Source organism: Eleutherodactylus coqui, chromosome 6, assembly GCF_035609145.1.
Source record: "Eleutherodactylus coqui strain aEleCoq1 chromosome 6, aEleCoq1.hap1, whole genome shotgun sequence".
Classification (NCBI taxonomy): Eukaryota; Metazoa; Chordata; class Amphibia; order Anura; family Eleutherodactylidae; genus Eleutherodactylus; species Eleutherodactylus coqui.
Window position 1 is genome coordinate 185,591,216 of NC_089842.1, and position 19,879 is coordinate 185,611,094.

The window sequence follows — 19,879 nt, forward strand, 5'->3', positions numbered from 1 at the left end:
CCTAGTTGTCTTCCCTACCATTGAAATCAATGGGAGCTGAAGCAGTTATTACACTTCCACAGCAGTCCCTGGTCTGAATGGTGGATGTGCCGGAGGTGTAATAGCTGGCTTTAACTCTCATTGATTTCAATGGGAGTGAAGCCAGTTAGGCCACTTCTGGTGCCATCTATCATGACGCATACCGGGTCCTCTGCACCGATAACCGGGCGGGCGATCAGGCAATTGCCAGAGATCCCATACAGCGGGTCCCTAGCAATTAACTACTGATAGCCTATCCTGATAACCAATGTTTTTTGCCCCGAAAACTCCTTTAAACTTCCTTTGTGGTGGAACTTGCGAGAAACTGAAACCTTTTTAGCGTATGTTTACAAATAGCTAGTTTTCCACAGCGACAAATTCACTGATGATTTTGGTGCAGATCAACATGAAAATCACATTATATGTGGATTTTGATGCAGATTTCACACGCTTATTTTAAGAGATGAAAACCACATTGAAAATCCATAGCTTAAGCTGACTTTTAAAAACATCATTGCATGTCAATTCCATGACCAGTTTTTCAGCGCCAAGTGGATGAGATTTGTTGAAGTCCCATCCACACAGTCTGTTCTATAAATGCTGCAGATTCACCATGCAGAAAATCTGCAGCATTTATGCTACATGTGAATATACCCATACTGTCAGTTTTCCACATAGATAACAGAGGTAGATCATACGACTGTTACAGGGCCAATCCCCCCTAATCCCCCTGTCCCATCCACTGTACCTTGACTCTATGGCTCAATTTCCCCGCTCCCCAACTGGCAGTGAGAATCTTCATAAAAACTTAGTCACACGGATGTCAGCCGCAGCATTCTGAGCATTACCAGACTCCTCCCGTATGCTGCAAGAGTACAGTGGGTGGGAGACAGATGATTCTCAGATCGCTCTGGTTGGTGTCCGCGTGACTTTTTATGAAGATTCTTACTGGCGCCTGGCAGTTCTGCAGGTAGGACAGGGCTCGGATCTGCCATTACTAAGTGGGGGCCACTATAACTAAGCAAGGGCCACAAAGGATACCATTAATAAGTGAGACTAACAAAGAGGGACAGTATTACTAAGAAGAAACCACAAAGGAGAACACTGTTACTAATCGAGGGCCACAAAAAGAAAAACTATTACTAAGTGGGGGCTGCAAAGGGGGACACTATAAGTGGGGCGTTGAGGGTAGTGGTAAGATGGGGTGCAGTTTGCAGAGCTGAGTGTGTAGAGATGAGTTGTAGCTGGAAGAACACTTCATGCAGCCTGGAGCGGAATAGAGAAAGGAAAGTATATGTCACCGGAGACATTATCAGAGAAGACATCACCTCCGATCACTGGAAGTAACTGCACTGTAATCACTATCACTGTGAAGAGATGGTATCTGACTATAATGTAGTGACCGCAATATTTAAAGGTACACTAAATTTGAGCTGGTGTACAGATGGATTATTTTATAGTTTAAAGGGGTTGTCCCGCGCCGAAACGGGTTTTTTTTTTTTTAACCCCCCCCCCCCCCCCGTTCGGCGCGAGACAACCCCGATGCAGGGGTTAAAAAAACAAACCGCTCAGCGCTTACCTGAATCCCGGCGGTCCGGCGTCTTCATACTTACCTGCTGAAGATGGCCGCCGGGGTCTGCTTCCTCCGTGGACCGCAGCTCTTCTGTGCGGTCCATTGCCGATTCCAGCCTCCTGATTGGCTGGAATCGGCACGTGACGGGGCGGAGCTACACAGAGCCGGCATTCTGCACGAGCGGCTCCATTGAAGAGAGCAGGAGACCCGGACTGCGCAAGCGCGGCTAATTTGGCCATCGGAGGGCGAAAATTAGTCGGCTCCATGGGAACGAGGACGCTAGCAACGGAGCAGGTAAGTAAAAAACTTTTTATAACTTCTGTATGGCTCATAATTAATGCACAATGTACATTACAAAGTGCATTATTATGGCCATACAGAAGTGTATAGACCCACTTGCTGCCGCGGGACAACCCCTTTAACTCTTAACGTGATATGATGTGCCATGCTATCAGGGTGGTTTATTTACACCTTTAACTCTTTCCAATCCAATTTATATCCTGGTTTTCCTAAGGGGCTTACTCTTTTTCTGCCATTATATAACGGCGCTATATGCTGGCTAAAGCCAGTACTGCATGAGGTGACATGTTGGATAGGCTCCGACAGCAGAGAGGCCAGCAATATACAGTAAGAGAACCCCAACAGATGTCTTCCAACATCGGAGCTGTACAGCCTTAAATCATAATGTCTTCAGAGGTCAGACAGTGGATTGGAAAGGGTTAAGGATTTCACAATGGGTTTTGTTGTGTTTAGAGAACGATGGCTTTTAAATGGGTTAAGATAGCACAGCGCAGAAAGTTATCACAATCAAGGTAAAATTTGCCCCATTGGTATCTACGCCCAATGCATTATACATGTTGTCCAATAGAAATATATAATTTTCTCTCTTGTAGAGGTCCAGTTGCAAATCTTGCTATGGGACCCCATGAGTTCTATGGAAGCCCCTGATAGCAGCTACTTGCTGAGGTCACAACAGGGGGGCACTTTGCAATTTGCTGACTGTGAAGGGGGCCTTTCGAACAAGTAGGGATTACCCAAAGCAGATAATGCCTTTAAATTAAAGATTTCTACTGAGGCACCATATCAGAATCACAGAGGCTAATAAGAAAAGCTTTGCAAGGCAGAAAAATAAGAAACTCTCTTACGAGGAGTTTGTTAGGAATTTAATCCCATTACCCTTTTTATCTGCGGTGCTTGTATATTGCAATGATTAGGAGCTGAAGTCAGAAAATAACAGCAGGTGACTGACAAATAAGCGAGCCAGGAATATTCAACATAAATAAGCAAAAGCCACGTAAAGGCTCTGAAATGTCTGGAAAAACAACTGTATTGGAAAAAGGCGCTATGTGCCATTCGTAGTTATAGGCTGGATCCTGTTAAAAATAATGCCATAAAATAGGGCTGTGGGGTTTCCAAGCCAGCTGGGGGCCACAGAACTGCCTCGTACATCTACATACAGCATATGCTGGCTTAGTCAGAAGGAAAATACAACGCTAACGAAAAAAAGACTTCTTTAAAAAGCCATTAATTCTTTACTTTGACATTTGAGGCTGAAGGGATAGGGAGCAGAGAACACTAGTGGCATGTAGAGGACAAGCCGATGGAAACTACGAAAGGAAAATTTAAACACCATCTGATCCCTGAGAGTATTTGCAAATGTCTAAAGGCCGGAGCCCAGGTTTCTAGGCTAATCCTCCGTACAAACATTTGCCCCAATAAACATTCAATCTGTTAATGCTAGCCATAAAGCTGTCAGCCCTTCATAAACAGACTGCCTTGAGTAGCTTAACTTTCCTGTGGCTGTCAATGCGAACCGGACCCTAAAAACTCCTGCAGCCAGAAAACGCCTCTTCTCATACACCTGTTCTGTGAACGCTTACATAGACACAGATATCCGTTCCTAGGAAAGATGGAGTTATCACATCTATATAGATCAGACTTCAACTATTGGTCCTTTTACAAGGCAAGATCATTTTGGAAGGAGCGACCAGCGGTGACGCAACAATTATATATGGTTCGCTTGGCATGCATTAACACTGACCAATAATTGGGTAGTTTCAATCGTTCATTAGAAGATAACCAGACCTCTAGTTAACTGCTTTCTATTTGGCACAGCGTACAACGCCTGTTTACACCAAGTCATTTAGCGGCAGAAGACTGATGATTTTCAGGTCTGCGTGAAAGATCCGATCAGCGGTACACTAACCATTTATTGCTGATCGTTCATTCTCAGCACCCTTTCAGATGCGAAAGTGTTCATTCAGTCTAAATGCGAACCAACAACGGAATTACTTCTATTTTCATTCTTCGTTCATTTTATGTAGGACTAAAAATCATCGTTGGCTCATTCACTTATCGTTCAATTGTTCTTATTGACTTATACAGCGAATGACTAAACCATTTCTCATATTGAACGAGACAACGATGTATCTGCCTGTTTTACAGGCTGCACGAGCGAAGGAGCGAACTCTAAGGTCATTCGCTTCTTCAAATCATAATCGTTTGGTATTAACGGATCGTTACACCTAATAATTATCGTGCAAACCACTCCCTCTAACGATTATTTGCACAATAATTGTGCCGTGTAAAAGGGCCTTTGTATATCTACAACAACTAATTTGACTGGATTTCCCTTTTAAACAGAAGGTCACTCTATAATGTAACTATTAAATAATAACCCGATTACATGGCAACCTTCTGCGGCCACTCCAGCAATCAACTATAAACTGCAAAACAGTTTGACAGCAAGTGTTTCATTTCCCTGCAGTGCCTCCAGAGGAGAAATGAAGCACTACACCGTTCCAATTTAAATAAATGGGCTATCTATGCAATTCACTGGTGTGTGTCCTCCAGAGAAAGGCATGCTGTTACCATGCGGCGTTTGCTGGTCCTCCCAGGGCGGCGGTGTGCGGCTTGTTGTCCGGCTGCCAGGGTGCACAGGTGCGTACAGCTGCCGTGCACGAGCTCCCTTTTATCATGTTCTGTTGGGAGTTGGCAGTCTCCCTCTCCCCCTCCCCCACGGGCGGAGGCTTTTGGTTTAAGGTCGGGCAGAGGCTTGCGATCACTGCCAGTTATTGGTTTCCCTAAGTGTGCTAGCTAGTCTGTCTGTTGGTCTCCTGCCTCTGTCAACTTATCTGCTATACTTTGTCATTGTCCGCCAGGTCTTTCCATCTGCCTCAGCTCTCTGCTTAGTATTGTTCATGTTGGTCATTTACATCTGCTTTTTCTGTCGGTATTCTACCCTTTCTATCCAGGTACGCCAGCGTCCCTTTCTGGTCCCTACTGAGAGTAGGGACCGCCGCCCAGTTGCCCGCCTGGGGTTAGCCAGGAGTGGAGGCAAGCAGGCAGAACAGGAGTTGTGGGTGAGATCTAGGGCCCCCGGGCTGGCGTATCAAGGGTTGTATACCATAACACATGCTCTTAGTAACTGCTAAGCACTTGGACTAATAGATGAAGTCCTGCATGAGCAACCCCCTCTATAAACTAATTATAGGAATTAGATTTATTAATAGGAATTCATCAGAATCAAGCCACTCTTACACAGGTGACAAAATCGCACGATTTTGCTGTAATGCGATAACCCATGCTTTACAGTGGGTTCCTTCATGTTAGTGACGTTTTCTTTGATTCCATCTTTTGAGAAAAAAAATGTAAAAAAAAAAATGTAAAAAAAAAATCGAGGCATGCTCTATATTGCCGTGATTTTTTGTAGCCCGTGTTCCCCTATGGAGCATTCATTTTTGTTGCATCACGATGCACAAAATCAACAGTCAGTGAGTTGTGGAGGCGGGATTTATGAATTGGCTTGTCCATAAATCCCGCCACCAGAATGCGATGGCTGTGAATGGTTTTTCGGCCGCTGCTCAGCCAATCAATGCAGTGCTGAATGAACCAATCACAGCCATACTATTGGTTTATCGAGCGCTGCATTGATTGGCTGAGCAGCGCTGGATGAAACAACATTGCTTTCTGGAGGCAGGATTTATGAATCAAGCAACCTGGAAGTGATCTTCTGAGGGCAAACGAGGACTGCAGGACACGTGGCAGAGCTCCGAAGAGCAGCGGGAGGACCTGGACCAAGCCTGCTAGGTAAGTTTTTTTTTCTTTATAGAATGCAGCTAGAGCTTATTTTTATCATGGGCAGCAGCATATGATGCACGATTTTTCACAAGAAAATGCACCGCCGCTATAAAATCATGGGGACAAAGCTGCAATAGTGCAGCGATCTTGTAGCGGCGATATTGCTGTCACCCGTGTGAAAGAGGCCTAAATGTTAGAAATAGCAGGGAATTGACACAAAATACTGGTCACTTCTAAGCATTGTGAGATTGAAAAAGAAACCGTAGAGATTAAGTGATGGATCTAGTTTACGGCAGTCTGTAGTATGGACTCCAATCACAGAATATAGAGCATTGCACACAGTATCCTGTAGACTTGTGAAAGGTTTACAGGGAAATCTTTAGTGCAAACCTATAAGATAGCAGATAATTAATTACTGCTTATAAGCAAGCCCCTAAGGTCCGTTTTATACCACATTTGGAGGTGAAATCTTCTGTACATACATCTGGAACAACTTACAAAACTTACATCTAAGGTGACCAAAGACCTCCATTAGCCAAACATGTGCCAAAAGGGTGTCTGTCTGGATGTTATTGGCTAAGTTTTGCACTACAAATGTATTGATGGAAGCGAGTGGCAGAAGTCTGCAACTGTATAGGCAGACCACTTCACTTGGTCCTACAGAACCAAATCTCCAGTCTTAGCATGAACCTAGACTAAGGGTGGCCATGCACATTAGACTAGCATTTGCAAAACTCTCTGATTTTGGCTGGACAGCCCAACCATCTATTGTGTATTAAATAGTCAGTTGATGTTCAAGGAAAAAAGGTTCATTGAAATTCAACATGTCCGACTCTTAAGGGTAGCTTTACAAGGGACAATACTCGTTGGTCGGCCAAACTGAGCCAGCATGCATATAGGGGAGGTCGTCAGGAATAGCTGTCGGCGAACAAACGTTTTTCTGGCAGTTATTGAAGGTGAATGGCCACCTTAACAGATTTTTGAATTGTAGTTTCACTATGAATCCAAGGTACCTACCTGGGAGATGGTCTCTGAAGCTGTGAACCTTTGTACTTTTTACCAGGTTTTATTATAAGGTGATGAAAACTAGGAGCTAGTATCCGTTCTCTTACAAGCGATAGATAGTAGAATTATCATCTATTCCCTCAGTGTTCCTAATAGGTCATAGATTTGGTTTCAGCTCAATTTAGCAGAGAGATTTTGAAATTTGATAGGAGGTAAGGAAGCACAGGCCATTCTATGCCAGAATCCTGCACTGCTATGTGCTTGAGGTGAAGCATAAAAATCTGAAGTGCAGTCACCAATCTGTCTTCCTTCTTGATAACTGATGCCAATTACTGTTAAGCAAACTAAACCAGTAAAACATTGTTTCCGGTAGAAGTTTGCTAAAACTTCTGTTTGGCATGAACTTGAAACTGGGTTCTACTGGTTTGGTTCAGTCAACACTAGTACCCTCAGAGCGTAATACAGGGGTCTTAGACCATGTTATACACCAGTTTTAGGGGTTGTGGTTCAGTACAAACTAATTCGGACCAAACCAAAACTTTTTGCAAAAGTTTGCAAAAACCAGCCATACTGAACTTTTGAAAAGTTCCCTCATTACCAACTTCTAATTGTAGCAGCCTGGCAATCTGCTCGGTCATAAACATAAAAGAGGAGTAGTCTCTCATACATGGGCACTTTGTTATATAACCAACATAAAGCCATGAAGATAGCTTCACATATGTAACAACAGGTATCCAAATATATATAGTGATGTGGGAGTGTAGATGTATTTGTCAGGCAGGTACCATGGTTCCCCCAAAATAAGACACTGTCTTATATTAATTTTTGCCCCTAAAAGGGCACAGGGTCTTTTTTCCGAGGAGAAGAACTTCGTTCTCCTCGTCTCACAGCTGAGCTTTGAATACCCCGCCTCCAGCAAGGCGAACGCTGTGATTGGCTTATTGAGCGCCAGCAGCCAATCACAGTTGGCGTTCAATGAGCCAATCACAGCCATTCAGTGATTAGCCAATCACAGCGCTTGCTTTGCTGGAGGCGGGGTATTCAAAGCCCCGTCACCAGCAAAAGCTCAGCTTTGAGATGTGGAGGACAAAGCTTACCACAGTGTCGCCGCCGAAGACCATCGGGAGGCATCGGGACGCCACGGACCAGGTGAGTATTGATTGTTTTGGGGCGGGCACTTTAGCTAGGTGCTATTTTTGGGGAAGGTCTTATATTTCAAGCCTCCCCCAAAAACCCAATAGGTCCTACCTCGATAGTAAGACCTATTTTCGAAAAAACACAGTATCTAGTATGTGTCAAAAAAATGTTTCAGTGCATGAAATCATATTTGCAAATCTGCATTTTCTTGTTAAAGGGGTTATCCCAAAACCAAAAGTTAACCCATTTCCACAGAATTGGGAACAATATTATGAATGGTGGGGATCTCACCACTAAGACCCTCACCAATCCCGAGAACAGGGATACCCAGTTGCCTCTTCTCCTCACTTCGGGTTTACTGCACCCCCCTTCACTGAAGAGCTTAAATGGAGGGGCAGTCGTGCATGTGCAGTCTCACTGCATTCATTTTCAAAAGGAACAGCTGAAGGTAGGTTAAGTAAATGCGATCAGCAATTTTCATCAGCCCCATTGAAATGAATGGACGACCAGGATTCCATTCAGTCTGACGTCACTGTGGGTGGGAGAAGCGACCCCACAGTGACAAGAAGGGAACACAGAACCAATATGAAAATTCAGCAGATTGCAATGGCTTGATATAGTAACATAAGAATAATTTAGGGTTTGGTTAGATGGTAATTTGCTAATAATGGCAGCAGAGATAGTATGCAATGGCACCACAGCAGTGGAGCAGTGTAAATTTTGTTTCTAGTTGTCCCATTTATGATATCAAGAAGTGCTTGAAGCAGAACGACAGTGTTACATCGCGTCACAATCCCATTGCATATCATCACAAGGCTTCTGCTGTCAGGATGCGATGTGTCTGCAGTACCATATCCTAGTTTCACATTTATTAATAGTGATGTATGAATTACAAAACCAGTTTCTTCAAACCTCCTATAGGGAAACTAAGTTAACAGACTAGGTTTTTCCATACAGGCCTAATCATCTATGAGTCAGATCAGACAGCGACTGTAAAGAGCAGCCATTGCTCTGACACGTCCTACATAATACTTCTTTTCTCATTTGGTGGCATTTCGAGTAACAACGCTTGCTTCTATGTTCTTGCTGATTGTTAGGGGTTCCAGTAGCAGGATCCCCTAAGATTAGCTCATCTTTAGGGTCTCCTTAAGAGTATGTCCACGTAGTATATACATTGTGTATTTTCCACCATAGACTTATGTGGAAAATACGCTGCACATTACAGTACAAGAAATGTGGATGAAGTTTTAAAAATTCTCATCCACACACTAGGGAAAAAATGCTCCGTGCAAACAGACTTGTGGAATGGATTTTACATTGGTAGCATGTCAATGTGTAATCCAGAGTTTCACAGCTGATCTAATTAGGGGGTAAAATCTGTGGGAAATTTACACCAAAATCCGCAGTCACCCTGTTGCACATTTTGCATCGGACTTGCAGAAAACCTGCTGTGGACAATTTGTCTTGTGTGGACATAAGATAACCAAAAAAGGTTGTCCAATGCAATCTTTTTACTAAAGTAGATTACTTTGTAACTCAAGGAGAGATTTTTATATTTTTGGCTCTCCAAACTTTGGCTTATGATGAGCTTGAGCATTGTTCTTCATAGGTTTTTAACTTTCTTTCTACGACAATGGTCTAAACGGTTAGCATTTTTCTAATTACTTATGTGAACATTATTGGAGCTCTCACTTGCCTCTTTCGTTGATATTAGTATTTTGAGACTTAGTTTTGGCTTGTGCTCATCATATATGCTACAGTATGTCCTTGATGAATGATATACACTTACCCTTCATTGCAATAGATCTTCTTGAAGCAGTCACCCAAATTCTTATAATTGGATGGATCAGACGTATTTCTTTGGATCTGAAATCTAAACAGATAACATGCAATTAATATTTAGTTGTCTGGTAATTTTCTGCACTCTGGAGGTGTAATCTAGTAACATAGTATGTCAGGCTGAATGGAGACAATGCCCATCTAGTTCAGTCTGTTTCTACCTCCCCTTGTTGATCCAGAGGAAGGCAAAAAAACCTGGATTGACACATAGAATGCAATAGTAATAATACTTTAAGTAATAATAAAAAAACAATAGTACTAAAAAGAGCACATTACATCCAGCGAGCACAATACCTACACAGCACCTGCATGAAGCACATAGCTCCTGTGTATACTGTGGACTGTAGTATATCCTACCACAGGTCTGTCTCCAAGCTCCTGAACATGATGCAGGGTCATATTATTGCATTAATCAGCATTGCTTTAGGAATGAGGGATTATAATATACTATCCTCGTACACAGGACCTTTAGTGCATTTCCTTATTACCTGATATGGTATGGTTATAGGGTGCATATTCACAGCTCATACAGCCCTAGGCACCATGGCAGGGTAATACCACCACACTATGACAAGATAACATCACCACGCTATGACTGAGGTAATACCGTCACACTGTGATGGGATAACATTGCCAGACTGTCATAGGGTAATGGCCTCTCACAATTATAGTAAAATGCAATACTGTATATAGAATAAGTAAACAATATATAAATGCAGGTGCGTACTGTACACACACACACTATACATATATACACACACACACTCTATTATATATATATACACATACATACACATATTAAAATTAAAATGGAAATTAAACTTTCTGTTCACCCCCCCCCCCCCCCATTGATTTTAATGAGTTTTTTTTTAAGTAAAAATGCCTTAATTCGCTTTAGTTCCATTAGGCTTCCATCTTCTAACGGAACAAATAGTAGACCAAAAAATAGTGTCTTCTCCTGTGGCCGCTCTCTCTCTCTGTCTGGACGCCCTAGGCACTGGCTTGTGTATAATCAATGCACCAGAAATGAAAACTTATGAAACAAACTTAAAAAAAAAGATCAAATAATATAAAAATGTCTTTCTGCAAGAATGACAAAATATTGCTAGTGCTATATTGCGGCTTATAGTTAGTCAGGAAAAGGCTTTGTTCCATCAAGTTTTTGCAGTGCGCTGGCCACAATCAGGAAGTGGAACAGTAGTGACATCATGACCAGCCCATCCCACGCGCCCTTCCTGTGGAAGCTTCACTAATGGCACACATTTATGCTACCTTCTTCATGTCACTGTAAAAGGCTCCTGAGGTGTTGTCTTTAGAAAATCCCTCAGTGGGCGAGTGTATAATGTGCCCTTCTTCATAACCTTGCTACAACAACTTCTGTGTTGTATAGCCCGATTGGCCAACAGGGGGATGTTTACCCCTAGCAGACCAATCAACTATAATGGAAGAGTATTTATTCTGGGGCCATGTCAACTGAGCTCTAAAAACGTACCTCTTCAAGGAGGCATACCATATTCCCTAAACCAAAGCCCCCTGTACTCCACCTGATAACATGCTCCCTGCCCTACCGACTGCAATCCCTGCTAGCGGTAATCAACCAGCACCTGCAGTCATACCGATTCCGCCACTATACAGCCTGACCTCTGTGTGTGTGTATAGCATCGCACACTCTCTACCTCGCCATACCGCACACATCTCCAGCCCCTTTACCTTCTGTATCACCCCATTATCTGTAGTATGTAAGCTCGTTGGAGCAGACCCCTCACCCCTATTGTTTCCATCAATTGATTACTTCATGTAACCGTGGTCTTGTGTTATTCCCCCTGTGCTGTAAGCGCTGTGGAATATGTTGGCGCTCTAGAAATAAAGATTATTATTCTTTATATACATTGCTCTTTCAATCTGATTTATACACCTTTCCTATCCTCCATCTGGGAACGGACTAGGCCTCCAAGGTTCCGAAAGTAGAACGACTGCCATACTTCTAAGCAGGGCCTGCCACACCAAAGTTGGTTAGGGATAGCGTTCCCATTGCCTCATTTGTGTTACCATTATTTGTCCTATTTTGTGTTCCCACATTTTTTGGTGATACAATACATATCTATATTGGTCCATTGCAGACGTTAATTACATCTGGGTCTGACATATTGGTGACGTCTGTGGAAGGTCCCATAATTGTGCCCGTTACAAACAAGTCTGCTGATATCTGCACATTTATTAATTATTTGCTCCGGAGCGCAGCTAACTTTTCCAGGGCATAAAAGAATAGCTGCAATTAGAGATGAGCGAATATACTCGCTAAGGCACTTTACTCGAGCGAGTAGTGCCTTAGCTGAGTATCTCCCCGCTCGTCTCTAAAGATTCGGGGGCCGGCGCCGGTGACAGGTGAGTTGCGGCGGGGAGCAGGGGGGAGAGAGATCTCCCCTCTGTTCCTCCCTGCTCTCCCCTGCCGACCCTCGAATCTTTAGAGGCGAGCGGAGAGATACTTGGCTAAATATTTCTTGAAAGGGGTTTTCCCATTGGAAAAAGTTATACATCAACATAGGGGTCGCCCTGATGAATTTTACAATATTTGGGGTCCATGACTAGATTCAAATTCAATGCTGCGTGCTGATCGATCTTATCCCTTGTTCCTTGACTCACCTCCCATAAATTACCCCCTCCCTTGGAGGCAAAAAACACACATAAGCCTATAGGGTTTATTTACCGGTTTTCTTAATTGAAAGGTTAGTAATGTTCTTTTAACTATAGGCCAGGCTCACACGGGCAGATTCCAATTTTGCAATCTGAGATCGGTGTCTGTGCGGTGGATCCGCGGCAAAACACAGGCTTTGAAAAGCATGTAAAAATTGCTTTTTCGCTCACATTTGCAGATAAGAATTGTGTATTCTGCCGGCAGAGGAAAAATTGCAGCATGCTCTATTTTGCCGCAGATTCCGCGCAGACAGCCTCCATTGAAGTCAATGGAGGTCATCCGACACGCAGCCCATACGCAATTAACACTGTGTATGGGCCAAAATGGTTATACAAACAATGAACAGATATGTGCTCCTTATGGCAGCCTGCACATGACGGGGCCGGATTCCACATGTGGAATCTGGCCCTGGGAGTAGCGGCGTCCGCATGTATCTGTAAGTTTCAGTTTTCATCTGTAATGCGGATGGTCTGCACAGCAAGCAGTACAGGTTTTTACGGTGCAGTACAGATTTTTTAAAAAAACTTTTAGCGATAATATGGAATCCGCAACCTTTCCACAATGTGATTGCAGAAGAGCTGCGGATCAGACAGCTTCCATTGACTTCAAGGGAAGTAGTCAGTGTGGAATCTGCACAAAAATGGAGCGTGCTGTGATCACTTCTGCGCTTGCGGAAACTGCAATTGTTTCCGCAGGTTTGCGGGAAGAATCAATTTCACATGCTATGGGCGCTATTTACTGCGGATCTGCGCTATAGACGCCCCTGTCGGATTCCGCAGCAAATATCCATCCGTGGGCAGCAGCCTTCTGGTGATATTTCTACTTTATACTGTTACTATTCTGCAATTTGTTCAATAAAACAATGTTTAAAAAAACACGCTGTCGTACGCTACAAGTTTGTTGAGGCTTACAAGTAAAACATAAAAGTGACTAAAAGTGGAAAATAAAAAACATAATATGGCCCTGAATAAAAGTGCCAGTTAGTGCCTAAGTAATACTGCTATACAGCTGAACATTCTAAAGTTACAGTGAACACATAATTGGGTTATACAGTAATAGTAATGAAGTAAAAATCTTAAGCAAGTTGCAGCAGCATATAAAAGACATATATTGATTGTAAATGTACAATACATGTGAAGAAGATATCAGCATTATACACTGGTACTGGGGCTACATCTGTGCTCTAAACAGGTACAGCGCTCCCCAAGATCATTAACATGTCACACCTCCAGCAATAACAATGCTGCAGCACAAATAAGTGATTGTTCCCCGCGCTGGCTGCCCCCACAGTCCCACCTTGTCCCAGGGTTCCCCTGCAGAGTGTGGATGGGGACAGGATGCACTCAGTTAGTGGCAGGTTTCACGTTGCTATGTCTGGAATTTTGATCTTCAGATCCTGTTGCCTCCGATTCCTCTGGACTCCAATTTAGCAGCAGGGACATTCTCGTTTTTTGTGTTTAATGGCCGTAGAGGGATTTACACGAGAAGAAAGGTGCAGTCCACATTTTTTTTGTTGTTTCAGCCTTTGAACAAACCGTTTTTATGATCTCTGTGCAGCATAAAACTTTGTTTCCATGTTAACATCTTATCATTTATCCTATGTTATACATACAATATAAGAATTACTTCAAACGATGCTGTGTACATCGCCAGCGCCATTTGTATATGCTTGATTTCTGTACAATAATTTTTAGATAAAATCCATGCACTCTATATGAATATACAGTTATATCTTGGAGATATATACACACATATACATAGTAACTTCTGTTTCTTGAATTAAGCACGGTACACTTATGAAGGATGAAAGTATGGCGACCCTCACAGATGTCACCGTCACGACAAACCTTGATTGTATTAATGTCTGTAATAGACCAACAAAAGCATGGATTAAGACACCAACACCTGAGTAACACTAATATAGAAGTGAGAATGCTCTCCCTAACCAACTTTAACTTAACACATCCTGCTTAAAAGCAGGGCAATCATCCTAATAGAAATGGCCCCAAGTCTAAAACCTAGGGAATCTAATGGACAGACAGACAGACCAAAGCTAGGCACAGGTGAATAAACCCCACCGTAGAAGTATCACAAGTGGTACTTAAGTGCAGATGACTGCCAGCACACCAGACTCCTGGGGCAGGAAAATACCCAGCACCCCTATAGAGGCGGGCCAAGAATAAATATACTTCCATTATAGCTGATTTGCCAGCTAAGGGAAACAAGTCCCTTTTGGCCAATCAGCCCATACACCACAGGAAATATTGTAGCAGGAAAGAGAAGCAGGGAACACTAAACACTAAGGGATTTCCAACAGACAGCACCTAAGAGAACTCAGTAACAAAAAAGGCTTGACCATTCCAAAACTTTGATCATCTTCTGGCAAAGCCATTCTTTCGTTGATTTGGAGGTCTGCTTTGGGTCATTGCTAAAAAGCTGAACATGAAGAGGATTTTCACCTTTTTGTACAAAGGTCTGAAGGTTTTAGGCCAAAATGGACTGAGATTTGGAACGGTTCATAATTCTCTCCATCTTAACTAAAGCCCCAGCAGCAGAAAAGCAGCCCCAAAGCATAATGCTGCCTCCACTATCTTCACTGTTGGTAGGGGGTCTTCTAGTGATGCGCAGTGCTGGCTTTGTGCCACACATAGCTTTTGGAATTATGGCTAAAAAGTCCAACCATGGTCTCATCAGACATAACACATTATCCCACATACTTTTGGCAGACTTGATGTAGGTTTTAGTAAAACAAAATATTTTACATAAAACTGGAATATACTTTATAAGGGTCATCGCCATTACAGGCCACAACACCCAGATTACCTTGCCCAACGTCTGTTACAAACTTTAGCAGGAGATGCAGCAAGAAGTGACACTTTAATTCCCTACGAGCTGCATTATAGGTGCTTCATATATTCTTACATATACATAATAGGTCCATCTGCAGTTCTAGGGAAATCATAGATAACAAAAGTTGTATCTTTATGAATAATGCAATTTTGTTACAATCCCTATAGATCTAACAGAACTGCATTTGGCAAGTTACTCCCTATTTTGTGGTTTAGGGGTTAACTTGTTGCTCAGTGGGGGTCCCCAATGATCTCGAGAAAGGGTCTCCCATGTCTCGCTCTCCTGTCACTGTGGGAGTCACTTCTTTCCCCACATTGGCCTGCTGGATCACCCAGTTAGGGGATGGGAGAGAGTAGAGGTTCCCATTAAATCTGATCAGTGATGTAATATAATATTATGAACTGGATAAGAAGGTCCTCTAAATATCCGGTTGGACCAGTTTGAACTGTGAATTGATCTTTGGATAAACAAGAGTCATAAAGAAGAATGTGATGATTGTACACAGTCGCCACCATTGTCCTGCTCCGAAGACTTCATTATTATATTTTTTTATAGCATTTAGTTCTGATAATATAAATTTTCTGTAAATGTAATATAATTCTGCATTCTGATGTTTGGTTAGATTATAACCAGTACGCAAAGGGGGTGGATAGCAACCATTCTCTCAAACGTGGCTTATGTCTAACACGAGTATGTCTTACAAAAATTGACGCCTCTCGCGGTTGAAAAACTGGCCTATATGACCTACACTTAATAAATTGAGTTATGACAAATATATATCGCCGCCCCTGCTCCACTTCCTGATTATGGCCGGAGCCGTAACAGGGCATTTGCTACCCAACACTGCACGAGGTATGCAGTAGTTACAGTCCGAGGGGTGCTTTTATGCAGGGCACAAACTAATAACTTGAGATGGGGTTTCATGACCTGTGATGAGGCCACCACTTGTCACAAAATTCAAACTATTCTAGGGCATATATTTTATTAGCACATTGGTTTGTTCATACAGTTTTACTTTTCTATCTGTCTGTGAAGCCAGGACATGATTGGTTCGCCAACTAAAACATGTGACGCAACTCTTCTCTCTCCAAATCAAGGACGTAGACCGTAATGGCTGGCATGAAGTTTGTCTTGGGTGCTGGGAGAGTACCAAGAAGCCACTTTGACTTGGCCACAGCATTTGTGTAAAGGACTAGAAAAGCAAGTTGAACTTGGTGACGGAAAGCCCAACTACGACTCTGCTGAAGTCAAACTTCGATAGAAATAAATGGGGAAGCCTCAAGACTTCCTGGGCCCTGTTCACATAGAATTACCAGGCAAGAACTATGTAACCTGAAAACGAAAGAGGAGAAGCATCTAAAGTTCGTCATGCCCAGAACTTACTCTACAAGCTAGAAGAAATATGTTGATTATTTTGCGCTACACACTAAGCAAGTGGAACATGCAGGCAAACCCTGTTCTTATGTGAGTCAACAGAGCTGGGTATGCACAGTATAGTGTTTCGACATGAAATACGTCTCTTATTTCTGACATCTACTGTGTGGAAGATCATTAGCCGACTGTTTACAAGAAGCTCCATCATGTTATTTTATCACGACTAGTGACTCTACTGCTGGCGGCAACAAAACTCTAGGAATCTCCATTCATTGACCATCTACAGGCACCCAGGGAGTAACAAGCTGATGTGTTAAAGATGTTCCCGTGAAACCAAAGCAGGTTTTTATATGGGGCAGGGGAGACACTGGGCAGCCAGGATCTGTTTAACTTATAGTAGATCGAGTTACAGACCTTACCAAATCAATGCAATGTAAACTGCAGCAGACTGAAGGGTTTTGCAATCTCTTCCTTCTAGTATTCCCACAGTCCATTAATAGCTGCTACAGCTTTTATAGAGACAGGACATTGAACTGAATTTTTGTATTTTTTATTTTTACATTCTACGTCATTGATTTATGAGTTTTACTTTACTTTGTACTTGCCACTTTGGCCTACATATTATTTAATTCATATTAGGTGCAGAAAAGGAGTTAAATATATTGTACAGATTGTTATGACTATGGAGATACCAAGTATGCATAACAGGTTTATTCTTATCTGATATTCAATAAATATTGTAATTTTAGGTTTACTTTTTTGCAGTTTCTAATAAAAAAGAGGTTAATTTTTTTTCATTTCTTAATCTTTATGTGAATTCGCTATGTTTCTTTGAAAACTATTACGTATGAGTATTTTTGCATATTAATTTCACAGATATTAAACACAACACAGCCCTCTTAAAAAAGGACCACGAGATTCATAATAAAGCCCCAAAGAAACACAATGACCATGGTGTTAAAAGGGTTAAAACGTCACTCTTTAGTGCTAGTGCAGACACAGCAGTACAAGTACATACAAATGCAGGAATTAGCTCCTGTTTTGGACATACATGTAAGGGCTTGTGCACATGACTGTATTACGGCTGCACTCTGTATAGAGATATAATTGCTCTGTCCGAGGGGATACATGGGTCCTGTCCTTTGGGCGTTAGGCAATCGCAATGATTCTCTGCTTGTGCAAAGGGGGCTGGCGCTTTTCATAGCAACGCTATGGAAAGCTTCAGACAGCGTGATTCACCGGCGGAATCACGCCCCTGGACAGGGGGCCTTAGGCATACTAACATATTTGGGTCTGTTTGCAGTGTTAATTCACGTACCCATTACACCCTATGGGGCTATGCACACTGTCGTTTTTTCACGCAGATTGGTCCTATTCCTGTCCGTACCATGGACTAGAACATGGACATGCAAATTGGGCACGACTCGCACACATAATTGTGCACCCAGCCTTACCTATCTATGCCCCAAACTTTAAATGGAGGCATACAGAAATTGTAGAATTCCATACAAAGCAAACAGTAAAAAAATGTTTGCGTATTCCATTCAGCTCCCTACGTTTGAAGCTACTCTTGCACAGAAGCAATCCTTCTAGGAGGAAGACCCTTCAGTAGAGCTGTACAGGTTTCGTGCCACTGTGCATGAGCCCTATGTCCTGGTTTTGGAAAAGGTCAAGAAACATTACTTTATACAGGATATTCACCAGTTCTCCTTTGTCAGTTACTCTTCATCCGTTCCTTGGAAAAGCTGATCGAGAACCAATAAAGTAATAATTACAGCTCTGACTGTTAAATCACCCAACTTTCTCATATCCCTGAATGGCATGTCTGTCTATTTATACCTTGAAAAATCCCCACTGCTTGCCTATTAGGAGTTTGGGAAGACTGGATGAACACCCATAGAGGAGCTATAGTAGTCATTACTGAGCTCTCCCAGAACAGCCTGTTTACCATCTTGACAGAAGACGACAATTTAAAGACCTATAGTTACTGTGGATTTTTTTTTATGTAAGAGAAATACTTTTTAAAGGCTACCAAATTTTTTTTGACGTATAGCAGTTTTATGTGGAGGGCACTGTAAAGGACAGCCGAATGTCTCAAGATAAGCTAACATAAGGAATCCGAGCCCTGCATTATATTTTAGGTGCTCACAAAACAAAGATAACCAGGGGATGATTATCAGTTTTGGGTCTAAAACTTTCCTTAGCCTCCAAGTGAGCATACAGCGACCTCTGACCCATGTAAATCAGACTTCACTGCGTTAATGAGCCGAATCGACCCCCAGAAGCCCACAGTTTCCCCTTTCCTCAGTTCCATAAGGTCTCCAGATGTAACACAGACACATCTCCACATACTGACATCAAGCACATGCAGCACACGAGAAGACTGCAGTCACCTGGCCAGCAGGCCGCTTCTACACATTGCAGGAAACAGACAAAAAAAAATGGAGCCGTGTTCATAATATCTTCTAAGGGGGCACTGAACAAATCTGAAAAGTGATATTGCAACTGTAGCAATTACTTTAAACCTGCTGGAAACAAATATAGAGCAACTTAACTTTCATGTTATTTAATTACACTCACTGGATGGGGGAACACAAAAAACCATTGTTGGCTAGTGAAAAAAATGAACTAAAATATTAGAAAAAGCGCAAATTTGATGAAATACTAAAGGAAAAAAAAACAATGAAATAGGCCTGAAGTAAGGCCTCATATGTATTTGTGTTACAGCTTGCTCCATTATCGGAACAGGAAAAAAAAGTTCTGGGCCCCAATGCAAAACCTGTAACAGGGCCCCCAACTATAATGCTTTATTCATAGTACTGGGCTCTCTAAATGGAGAAGAGAGGTCTTATGTGCCCCCTAGGGGTCCTGGGCCCGGGTGGGGCACATACACCCCTGCACTAGCATAATGCATCTGTCTTCTGATGGAACGGAAAGGACCCCATTGATTATAATGGGGTCAGTTCAGTTTCCATCTGATTGTCCAACATTTTCCTGGATGCAATAGTACAAGACCATTTCAAAAAACTTCCACGATAGTCTAGGATCTTTGCAGCGGCTCCGAATGGAACCTCCAATACTGATGTGAACACAGCCCTAAACCAATGACACTTCAACATCTGTTTAAACCCACAGAAAACAAGAGTCAATTAACAGGTCCAGGAGGCAGACCGGCAGTGATCAGCTTATCGCCAGGGCGGCTGTCTTTATTACAAGAGTTTTCCCACTACAAATGATGGCATATTGGGTGGCCGGGAGTGCCAATGTGCATGGAAAAAGCTAAGGGATCTTGGAATCAGTGGGGGCTT

At 42.6% G+C, this 19,879-nt stretch overlaps 1 protein-coding gene across 4 annotated transcripts in view; it reads right to left on the reverse strand.

Moving 5' to 3' along the window:
- SLC25A21 (solute carrier family 25 member 21) overlaps window positions 1-19,879 on the reverse strand; it is a 300,214-nt gene that overhangs the window by 76,494 nt on the left and 203,841 nt on the right. For all 4 annotated transcript variants that reach the window (XM_066608449.1, XM_066608450.1, XM_066608451.1 and 1 more), the window contains exon 4: window positions 9,603-9,686. In XM_066608449.1, coding sequence (XP_066464546.1) covers window positions 9,603-9,686 — 84 coding nt within the window. The remainder of the gene's footprint in view (window positions 1-9,602; window positions 9,687-19,879) is intronic.